The sequence below is a fragment of the Bison bison genome, unplaced genomic scaffold (genome assembly GCF_000754665.1).
Source record: "Bison bison bison isolate TAMUID 2011002044 unplaced genomic scaffold, Bison_UMD1.0 scf7180017847282, whole genome shotgun sequence".
Taxonomy (NCBI): Eukaryota; Metazoa; Chordata; class Mammalia; order Artiodactyla; family Bovidae; genus Bison; species Bison bison.
This window is the reverse complement of record NW_011477855.1, coordinates 39,390-50,651: the sequence shown is the minus strand read 5'-3', so window position 1 is coordinate 50,651 and position 11,262 is coordinate 39,390. Positions and strand designations below refer to the sequence as shown.

The window sequence follows — 11,262 nt, the reverse complement described above, 5'->3', positions numbered from 1 at the left end:
CGGGGGCCGGTCGCGCGGGTAGTGCTGAGCAGCGCGGAAGCGTGCGAGGTTTGGATTCTGCCGGTTCTAGATGCTTCCAACCGCACGTCTCTCAGGTCTCAGTTCCCACCTCCCAAGTGCAGGCCCCCAGCCCCTTCCTTCCTCAGGTCTAGAAGACTCTAGCCTCCTCTTCATCTGTATTCCTGGACCGCGTCCTGGAGGGAGTTGGGGTGGGGCCAGTGGTGTTCTCTAGGACTAAAGGGGCATTTAAGGGAATCTGAACATTGGATGTTCCCAGGGGCAGAGGGGTTAGTAGCTGGACTGCGAATCTTCGAGGCTGGATTTCATTCTAAGCTCTGTCTCTGACTTACTGTGTGATCATAAACCCTTCTAGTCGCTGTTTTTTGAGAAACGGAGTTAATACTACCTTCTAGGATCTCGTGAGGTTTAAAGGCTATATCGCATGTGTAAAGTAGTCAACACGCGATCCGGACTAAAATTCATCTCAACCAATGAGCCTTTCTTATTGTTATTGCTGGTGACCATGGTAGTATTTTATTGAGAAGCAATGGGATTCTTGTATCTATTTATCTAAGAAATATTATTCAGTGCCTGCTATACTCTAGGCGCCAGGTTGGGCGCCCGACAAAACAGATGCACGCTTATGAAACTTACATGCTGGGCGAGCAACACACAAGGCACAGATGGTACATTTTGTACATGAAAGAGGGCTTTGGAAGTGTAAAGACAGGACAAGGGATACGAAGGCACAGGGGATTATTTTAGATAAGATGGTTAGAGAAGACTACTTGTGGGATGGTAGAGAGACCAGCAGGTGCAGAGGTCCTTCAGGGTGAAACAAACAGTGATTGAGGGACTGGGAAGCAATAAGCTAGGAGATGAACAGGTCTATTTTTCAAAAAATATTTTTTAAAATTTGGGAATACCTTCACATTTACAGAAAAGTTACAAAGATAACTTTGTAACTCACCCTGCTTCCACTCTTGTTATTTCCTTACGTGGTCGTGGAACATTTGTTACAGCTAAGAAATCAGCATAGCTCTTAAAAAAGTATTTATTTTAGTTATTTATTTGACTGCGCTGGGTCTTAGGGATCTAGTTCCCTGACCAGGGATCGAACCAGGGTCCCCTGCATTGGGAGTTCAGAGTCCTAGCCGCTGGACCACAAGGGAAATTCCCTTACATGACTCTTAACTAAAACTCCAGACTTGATTTGGATTTCCCCAGTTTTTACACGAACATCTCTTTTTTTACTGTTCAGAATCCAGTGCAGGGTCTCACTGAATCATCACATCTCAGTCGCCTCTGATGTGCAGCCATTTCTGTCTTTCCTTGTTTTTCACAACTTTGACAGCTTGGAGGACTACTAGTCAGTTTTTTCCTTTTAATAAAACAGAAAGTGAAAGTGAAGTCGCTCAGTCATGTCCAACTCTGCGACCCCATGGACGGTAGCCTACCACGCTCCTCTGTCCATGGGATTTTCCAGGCGAGAGTACTGGAGTAGGTTGCCATTTCCTTCTCCAGAGGATCTTCCCAATCCTGGGATTGAGCCTGGGTCTCCCGCATTGTAGGTAGACGCTTTACTGTCCGAGCTGCTGCTACCAGGGAAGTAATAACACAGGTCTCTTTTAATTAATAATTCCAACTTATTAGTCTTCATTTCACAGAGGTTCAAACTGGGCCTCAGAGAGGCTAAGTAAGTTACTCAAGGTCACAGAGCAGGTAAATAGCACAACTGGGATTTGAACCCTACGTCCAGAGTCTGCTTTTAATGGAGACACAAGTAGAAGCTAAATTGTATAATACCTTATAGGCTGCATTGAAGACTATGGAATTTTTAAAATTTAATTCTGGAACATTGAGATGACTTTGAACTTGTGCAGGCAGAGGTGTGACATAATTTATGTTTTAAGAAGAGCTCTGTGCCTGCAGTTTGGGGAGTAGATTGTGGTGGGGCATAAGACTGGAAGCAGGAAGCCTAGGGAGAATGCTGTTATCCTCTAGGCAAGGGTGGTGATGACCCCAAGGAGGGTGCGGTTAATGGGAAGGGGAAGATGTGAGTGTATTTACAATGTATTTTGGAAGGAGAACCATCAGGATTTGCTGTAGGGCTGCTGGAGGTGAGGAATGGGGAATCAAGGATGATGCAAAGTTTTCAACCTGAGTGGCTTTCAATATGAATTTTCTTATAAAAGCTCACAACATCCCACTATAAGGATGAGAAATCGGAGAGTAACTCACTTTCCGAGTTCTCTTGAGCTAACTCTACGCCATGCTGGGGACTCAGAGTAGATGCAGAACCAATAGCTGCTCTTCAAGGGCTCTCAAGGTTTGGGGGAATGAAATCCATGGTAGCATTCTGGGGTGATGGAAGCTGGGACACTGGCAGGGACAGGACAGTGAGAGCCGGAAGTGGGTTAAATGTAGCCTGGAGGCCAGGAGGTGGAGGGTCAAGTCGAGGGCCAGGAAAACAGTTGCTCGCTCGCTAGAGGCTGGAGAAGAAGGTAGGGGAGGGTTTTTTGTTTGCTTGTTTTTACAGGAGGGGCCTTTGGGCTAGGTCTGGGGTGAATGGATGTAGAAAAAATGGTGCGAGCAAAGGCCAAGTGGCTGGAATCAAAAAGATTTTATCAAGAAACCTGCGTTTCTTTTCTGGCAGCTATGATTAGCATTCAGGTCTCATTAATCCGGTTATAGTCTATCCCAAAGAAGAAGCTTTTGTTGAACAGGGCTCCGAAATGATGGTTTGAATTCTCATTCTGCTTCTTACTAGCTCTTGCCCTAGAACAGGCTAAGTCTGTGTTTTTTGCAACATAAAACTCAATCCCAGCATAACGGCACTGCTTCTAGTTTTGTTCCGTAACGGGTCCTCCTATTTCTGCGATCAGGGTCCGACCTTGTCACTTATCAAGTTAGTCAGTTCATTCGCTCAGTTGTTTCCAACTCTTCGTGACCCCATGAACCACAGCACGCCAGGCCTCCTTGTCCACCACCAACTCCTGGAGTTTACTCAAACTCATGTCCACTGAGTCAGTGATGCCATCCAACCATCTCATCCTCTGTCGTCCACTTCTCCTCCCGCCTTCAATCTTTTCCAGCATCAGGGTCTTTTCAAATGAGTCAGCTCTTCACATCAGGTGGCCAAAGTATTGGAGTTTCAGCTTCAATATCAATCCTTCCAATGAATATTCAGGACTAATTTCCTTTAGGATTGACTGGTTGGATCTCCTTGCAGTCCAAGGGACTCTCAAGAGTTCTCCAACACCATAGTTCAAAAGCGTCAATTCTTCGGCTCTGAGCTTTCTTTATAGTCCAACTGTCACATCCATACATGACTACTGGAAAAACCATTGCCTTGACTAGACGGACCTTTGTTGGCAAAGTAATGTCTCTGCTTTGTACTCTTGCCTGGAAAATCCCATGGACAGAGGAGCCTGGTAGGCTGCAGTCCATGGGGTCCAGAAGACTTGGACACGACTGAGCGACTTCACTTTCACTTTTCCCTTTCATGCATTGGAGAAGGAAATGGCAACCCACTCCAGTGTTCTTGCCTGGAGAATCCCAGGGACGGGGGAGCCTGGTGGGCTGCCGTCAATGGGGTCGCAGAGAGTCGGACACGACTGAAGTGACTTAGCCGCAGCAGCAGCAGTTTGGTCATAACGTCTCTCCCAAGGAGTAAGCGTCTTCTAATTTCATGGCTGCAATCACCATCTGCAGTGATTTTGGAGCCCAAGAAAATAAAGTCTACCAGTGTTTCCACTGTTTCTCGATCTATTTGCCATGAAGTGATGGGACCAGATGCCATGATCTTAATTTTCTGAATGTTGAGCTTTAAGCCAACTTTTTCACTCTCCTCTTTCACTTTCATCAAGAGGCTCTTTAGTTCTTCTTCAGTTTCTGCCATAAGGGTGGTGTCATCTGCATATCTGAGGTTATTGATAGTTCTCCCGGCAATCTTACCAAGTATCTGGCCCTTTAAGGCCCTCCCCCGGAGCTAGGAGGGCGGAGACGGGCTTTTGAGTTTCTAAGGAAATGCGCTTCGCCCAGCTTCCAAAATTGACAGGCAAGTTCTGAAAAGTGACCAATCAACTCCTGCATCGGGTGGGAAGGACGTTTCCGATTTGTTGGGGGAAAGGGCAGTCATCGGCTTGAGCTCCGTCCACTCCTTGTTGCATGGGACAGCGCGAGGCGCCATCCTCAGCTCTGATTGGCGGGTGAACTCGCATTGCTTCCGGGCCCGCTCCCTCCAGCTGTCAGATCCAGGTGGGGCTCGGAAGCAGTGCGAGGCTAGCACCCCAGGAGGGTAGCACCCTCATTCTTTGATTGGCTACTTTTCTGAGCACAAGTCTCTCTCTCGCCCTCTGATTGGCTGTTTCCTTTCAGCGCCAGGGCTGTAACTGAAAGTTTTGCCCTAGTCTTTAGCGGTGTCTCTTGTCTGCTTCTCGGCGCGGTGGCAGCCTAGACCAGGAGATGCTGAGCGAAGCTAGAAAGAGAGAGGGGTCTTCAGGCTGAGGGGAGTCTTGGTCTTCTAGAGAAGCTCATTGGACTTTCCTGATGGCTCAAGTGGGTTAGCACACTTGCCAACACAGGAGCCATGGATTCAATCCCTGGCTCCAGAAGATCCCCTGGAGAAGGAACTGGCAACCCACTCCAGTATTCTTGCCTGAAAAATCCCTTGGATAGTGGAGCATGGCGGGCTAGTGCTTGGGGTCGCAAAGAGTCGGACAGGACTGGGCAACTAAGCACGAATCTCTTCCTTCTACTGCCCCCTAGAGGCCTCCGACTGTCAAAGTCCCAAGATTCGATCTTCAGAGACTTCTGGCCCACAGGACTCAAGGATTCCCTTAAATTCCTTCAGTCCCCTTCCCTGCAGGAGACCCTTGGGTGCCTTCTTCTCTCCCTTGAGCCTTACCCACTCGTTCAATACCTCCAACTTAAGAGCCCTTCCGGTCTTGGGGTTTTCCACTATTCTCAGAAATGGTCGGGATGCTTTGGCAAGAGGTTACTGGAGACTGAGTTTAAAAGGTCAGATTTGTGGGCTGAAGTCTGTGCTGGAATGAGTGCCCCTGGGTTTACGTGGCTCTCATGATTGCTTTTTTGCCCCCTAAGATTTTTAAATATTGTTCTTTTAAAAAATTATTTGGCTGTGCTGGGTCTTAGTTGTGGTGTTTGGGATCTTTGGTGCAGCATATGGGTTCTAGTTCTCTGACCAGGGATGGAACCTAGGCCCCTTGCATTGGGAGGGTGGAGGCTTAGCCACTGGACCACCAGATAAATCTCCATGATTGCTTTTTAGAGTGCTTGGTAGTCAGGGTTTGCTAGAAAAGTCCGCTAAAATGGCAGTGGGAGTCTGGAGGTGAAGGGCCCCAGAAAGGGAGATCACTGAAATACTTGCATTAAATCATTTAAATTCTCACAATCTTTTAAAAAGTGCTCAAAATATTTTGCATTTGTATTATTTACCTTCTTTCAAGTACAGTAAAATTCACTCTTTTTGGTGTGCAGTTCCGAGTTTTGACAGATGTATAGAGCTGTGTAACTGTCACTGCTAACAAGATCCAGGGTGTTTTTATCATTCCTCCAAATTCTCTTGTGCTGCCTCTTTGTCATAATAACCTTTTTTAAAAAGTTTTCATCAGTTATTTATTGAAAATTCACTAAAAACTTAACACCAGAATCATACTCTATGTTGGAGGAGTTTATTTTATATAGGTTATAATCATGCTTACTTGAAGGTCTATATGAACTTGACCTTATAGATTTCATGTAAAAGTTTAGTTACTCCAAGTCCTCTTATTGTCTTTAGAAAGTCTTTTTTTAATTTTATTCAAATATAGTTCATTTATAATGTTGTGTTTAATTTCTGCTGTACAACAAAGTGACTCATACATATATGTATCCTTTTTCATATTCTTTTCCATATATATATATATGACTGAATCACTGTGATCTACACCTGAAACTAACACAACATTGTAAACCAACTATACTGTAATTTTTTAAATTTTTGTTTAAAGGTGCCTACCATTCCAAAAGAAGAAGCAGAAGAACCAGGAAAGCTACTAAACAACAACAACAAACTTTTCCTAACTGAAGGCTAGCTTTCTTAGGCTTAGCAAGGCAACAACTCCATTCTTCCTGAAATCAGTCATAGGCAATACAGAAAAAAAAATGGGCATGACTGCGCTTCAATAAAGCTTTAATTAGGGACACTGAAATTTGAATCTCAAGTCATTTCCATGCATCATAAAACATCCTTCTTTTGATTTTTTTTTCCCCCGAACCATTTAAAATGTAAAAAACACTCTCGGCTCACAGGTGCCATCAAAGCCGACAGCTTGACCCGTGAGGTTGTCTGGGCGACCTCACAAACAGGCATGCTTCATCCTCTCTAAAGGCTCCCCCAACCGTTGAGAAACTGAGACTGTGAGTAATCAGCTGGGCCGGGGCCTGGGTTTCTCCGAGAAAAAGCTTTTCCTTGCTCAGAAGAGTGTATTTGGAGAAATGAGGGCAGGAGGAGAAGGGGGCAACAGAGGATGAGATGATTGGATGGCATCACTGACTCAATGGACATGAGTCCGAGAAAACTCCAGGAGATGGTGAAGGACAAGGAAGCCTGGAGGGCTACAGTTCATGGGGTCGCAAAGAGTCGGACACGACTGAGCAACTGAACAACTCTGGAGACATTCATCAAGCTGCTCCAGGGTCTGGGATGGGATGACCCATCCTCGGAGCATTAAAAAGAGAGAGAGACAGACCACACTCTGTTCTCATCCCAATTGCTCTGCCTCTCTCCCTGGCTTGCATCCGAGTCCTGTGGCCCAGCAGACCCTCAGTGGAACTGGATTTCAGCGTACTCTGGGTGCGTGCCCTCGGGTCTTTGGGTCTCCCATGGTCTAAGGCCTGGGAAGTTGAGGACAGCGTAATGGAGCTCCTCTTGGTTGTTCTCTGCTTCTGAGGCTTGTAGGGATGACTTGGGTCCTGGACAGTTGTGGGAGACGGGATGGAGCTCCTTCTGATTCTTTCTGGCTTCCAGGGAGTGACCATCTGCAGGAGGAGGCTGGGAAGGACTGCTTGGTTTGGCTTTCTGTTTCTGAGCATAAGAGGGGGGAAAAAACTGACCATCCTGCCTTCCTTCATTCAACAAATACTTGAGCACCTGCCCAGTCAGTGCCAGGTACTAAGTAAGGAACTGGAGTTACATCAGGCAGTGAAACAAAGACTCTGCCCTCCCTGAGCTCGCCTCTTGTCTCGGGACAGGAACAAACTATAGACAGAAGTCTGTTGTTTAAGCCTCCATCCTGTGGCTCTTTGCTATGGCCGCCCTAGTGAACTGACTAATGCAGGTAGATTGGTGTGAGGACCACCACAAAACACAGAAGGGCTCCATCAACACATACATCTCCCTCCCATATCCATAACCTCCCTTCTCATCTCCTCCCATCCCGGAGCCCTCACAACTACTAACCTGTCCTCTATCTCTACAATCGTAACATTGGAGAGTGTTTTACACAGGGGATCCCGTGTAGGTGATCATTTGAAATTGGCTTTTTTTTTTTTTTCTTGGTCTCTAAGCTCTATCCAACCGAAGTGGGGAGAAGTGGTTTGGATGGATTTGGGAAGAGATGTGCTGATGGATTGATTGTGGGAGGATAAAAAAGAGAAGAGTAAGAAGTGACTTTAAGGCTGGAGGCTTGAGCAGTTGGGCCAATGTGGGCTCTTTGCTGAGATGCAGAGGGTGGAGAAGGGATTTAAGTGGTACTTAGTCACAAGTTTGATTTTGGACAGGCAAAGTTTGAGATGACTGTTAGACATCCTAATAGAGATGCAGCTTAGAGAGTTGGCTGTGAGTCTAGAGTTGAGGAATGAGTCTGGGAAATGTAAATTTTGGAGTCATCAGCAACTACATGTTCACTCCTGAAAATATCCAGCATTTAACCCAACACTTATTAGGTGCTTGGTACTCAATGTTTTATGGGTAGAAAATGAGCCTATCAAATACCCAGAATGAGCCTACATGGTCTGTACTACTATTATCCCCTTTTTAACAGTTAAATTGAGGTACAGAGAAGTTAAGTGACTCATCCCAGAATACACAGCGTGGAAAGCAGGAAGGAACCCCGGCAGCCTGACTTCAAAGCCCTGCCCTTAATCATTACTAGGACATACGGACCCTCAGTGATATTAATCATTGTGGCATCATTAATTATACATAGTCATGTCGTTGGTAGCGGTGATGGTGAAATAGCTGCCATCTATTAAGCAATAACAGGTGCTGTAATCCTCAAACCGGCTCTCAAGGAGGAAGCAACAGAGGCTCAGCAGGAAGGAGGGATATGGTCAAGGTCTCCTAGAAGCTATGTGTCAGAATCAGGGTTTAAATCCAATACCCGGGCCTTTTCCACTGTGAGGAAAATCGGGGACGGGGCTGAAGAGGAGCGCATACAGGAGTCAGAGAAGGGGACCAAGAGGCAGCGGGTTGGGAGCACTCACCAGGGGGCCGGCCTTAGGGATCACGTTGATGTAATCCAGGATCGTGCTCCTGCGTGAGAACCTGGACCGCGGAGCCTCTCCGGGGGCCGGGGCCGGGGCCGGGGCCGGCGCCGGGACCTTTGCCTGGGTCCACTTCTTCCTCAGAGTCCTCACTCTGAGGAAACACCCCACCGCCGCCTTGGTGTGCGCCCGGGTCCCGCCCCCTTTCCCGGGGTGCCCCCAGATTCCACGCCCCATCCCTCGCTGCCCCACCCCCACACACCCCCGCTCCTAACTCACAAGATCAAGATGAAGCAGAGGAAGAGGAGGGTGGTGACGCCAATCCCTAGAGAGATTCCGCTGGCGATAGCCCCGGAGGCGAGTCCCTTCTCGTCTGCACGGAAGAGGTCAGCCGTCTCTGAGCCCGTCCCATTCACGTGGGTCCTCACGTCCGCCCGCCACTAGGCGCTCAGTCTTCCGGCTCCCATGCCAGAGGTTTTCCCCTGCAGACCCTTCCCATCGACTTCTTGGAAATTCCACTACACCCCAAGCCCAGATATCAGGCTTTCCGATTTAAATTTCCCCTCTGCATCCCAAGGGGCTTCCCTGGTGGCTCAGACGGTAAAGAATCCGCCTGCAATGCTGGAGACCTGGGTTCGATCTCTGGGTAGGGAAGATCCCCTGGAGAAATGGCAACCCACTCCAGTATTCGTGCCTGGAGAATCCCATGGACAGACGAGCCTGGTGGGCTATACATTCCATGGGGTTGCAGAGTTGGACGGGACTGAGGGGCTAACGCGCCGGCGTGTCCCCGCCCTCCCCCAGCTCCTGATCCAACCACAAGACCCAGTCCCGGTCCCTCTCAGCCCCCGCCTCCACGGGGTGTCCAGTTGACCCCTGACCTGGCAGCAGCAGGACAGACCCGCTCTGGGCCCCGTGGCCGTTCAGGGCCTCGCAGCTGAGTCTGAGGCCGGAGCTGAGCCCCTCGCGGAGGCTCAGCGAACTGTTGGCCCAGGGCCCGGCGGAGCTGGAGGCGACCTCAAAGGAGGCGTTGCTGAGCTCCCCCTCCAGCAGCCTCTCCCCGAGCCGCCAGCGCAGGGAGGGGGCCGGCCGGGCTCGGGAGGAGCAGCTGCAGCGCAGACCCTCGTCCTCCTGGGAGCAGGAGGGGCCCAGCAGCTGCGGGGGCGCTGTGGGGAGAGATGGGAGGGATAAGGGGCGCCCCTCCCCTCCCTGGAACCCCAGCCTCCTGTCCCCAGGAGACCCCACACTCACAGACCACGAAGAGGCTCAGGGAGATATTTTGGGAGCCCAGCGGGTTCTGAGCCCGGCAGGTGAACTCCCCTTCCTGCTCTGTTTGTATCTGAGGCAGCTCCAGGACCCCGGGATCTGAGGGCTGGGAGGGGCTCACAGTCCGTCCCAGTCGGGCCCAGCTCAGCTGGGCAGGGGGGTTGCTGTGAGCGACACAGAGGAGACGCAGGCTTTGGCCCTCCAGGACCCGAAGAGATGCGCCACTCTCCAGGTTTTCCAGGGCTAGGGGGAGAAGAGGCAGGATGGATGAAGAGAGGAGGAGGGCACAGGAACCCTCCTGCCTGCTGATATGCCAGACTTCCGTGCCGCAGTGTGGGACCCAGAAGCCTGGCTCCTCTGATGCCCTTCCCTACCTGTGCGGTTTGCTTGCGAGACCATCACTTTCAGGTTCTCCGGGGCATCTGAAACAGAGACGGGGTGCTTGGCTGTAAACAAGGCAGGGGTTTCCTTCTGGGCCAAGTGAACGTCCCCAGGGATGAAGGGCTCGGAGGGGGAGGAGGGTTGAATCACCCTCTGAGTGATTCTCCGAAGAGGAACCCAAGGGAACTGACTGGTAAGAAGGGCAGGTCCCTAAGATACAGTGCTACGTAACAGAAATAGGTCTCTGGTCTTTGTCCCTACTCCACACACAGAGCTTCTAAAACTCCTGGATTTCCTGAATGGTAAGCATGATAAAGGTGCCTTGTTATTTATAACAAACCCCTTTCCACCATCCCTGAGTATACCATTATTGAAGTGAGTTTGGGAAGTGCCCGAGGCTGAGGGCTTGTTGCCTGGGGAACCGACCACTAGATTTGAGGGTTGAAACTTCCAGTCCCACCCCCTGACCTCTGAGGAGGGGAAAGAAAGGGGGCTGGAGATTGAGTTTAATCATGAATGGCTGATTTAATCAAACGTGACTATGTAACAGGGGCTTCCCAGGTGACTCAGTGGTAAAGAATCTGTCTGCTAATGCAGGAGACCCAAGTTCGATCCCTGGGTCGGGAAGATCCCCTGGAGGAGAAAGTGGCAACTCACCCTAGTATTCTTGCCTGAGAAATCCCAGGGACAGAGGAGCCTGGCCAGTTACTGTCCATGGGGTCGCAAAGAGTCAGATGCGACTGAGCACACACACATGCATATGTAACGAAGCCTCTGTAACCACCTCCCCAAATGGGTGAACAGATGGAGATTTGGGGAACATGGTGCCCAGGAAGAGGGCATGGAAGGTAGGTGCCACTTCCCCATACCTTGCCCTAAGCATCGCTTAGTTAGAGTCTATTATAATAAACTGGTAATCTAGTGAGCAAACTATTTCTCTGGGCAGCTCAAGCAAATTCATGGAACCCAAGGAGATCATGGGACCCTGCAATCTATTACTGGTGGGTCGGAAGCACAGGTGACACCCTGGACTTGTCATTGGCAGCTGAGGTGGGGGTGGGGCCAGCCTGGTGGGCCCCATCCCTTAACCTGCGGGGATCTGACAGACGCTCTCTCCAGGTAGAC

The 11,262-nt window shown here is 49.5% G+C and overlaps 1 protein-coding gene across 6 annotated transcripts in view; it reads right to left on the bottom strand.

The window, feature by feature from the left end:
• Positions 1 to 6,179: 6,179 nt before the first annotated feature.
• Positions 6,180 to 11,262, bottom strand: part of SIGLEC10 (sialic acid binding Ig-like lectin 10) — a 7,648-nt gene continuing 2,565 nt past the window's right edge. For 3 of the 6 annotated variants that reach the window (XM_010842414.1, XM_010842404.1, XM_010842438.1), the window contains 6 exons: positions 10,131 to 10,178; positions 9,742 to 9,999; positions 9,372 to 9,656; positions 8,770 to 8,863; positions 8,491 to 8,644; positions 6,180 to 7,090 (listed from right to left, as the gene is read on the bottom strand). In XM_010842414.1, coding sequence (XP_010840716.1) covers positions 6,830 to 7,090; positions 8,491 to 8,644; positions 8,770 to 8,863; positions 9,372 to 9,656; positions 9,742 to 9,999; positions 10,131 to 10,178 — 1,100 coding nt within the window. In that variant the 3' untranslated portion in view covers positions 6,180 to 6,829. Of the gene's footprint in view, positions 7,091 to 8,490; positions 8,645 to 8,769; positions 9,009 to 9,371; positions 9,657 to 9,741; positions 10,000 to 10,130; positions 10,179 to 11,262 lie in introns of those variants that run through there. The other 3 variants (XM_010842430.1, XM_010842422.1, XM_010842446.1) reach the window with 3 other exon arrangements.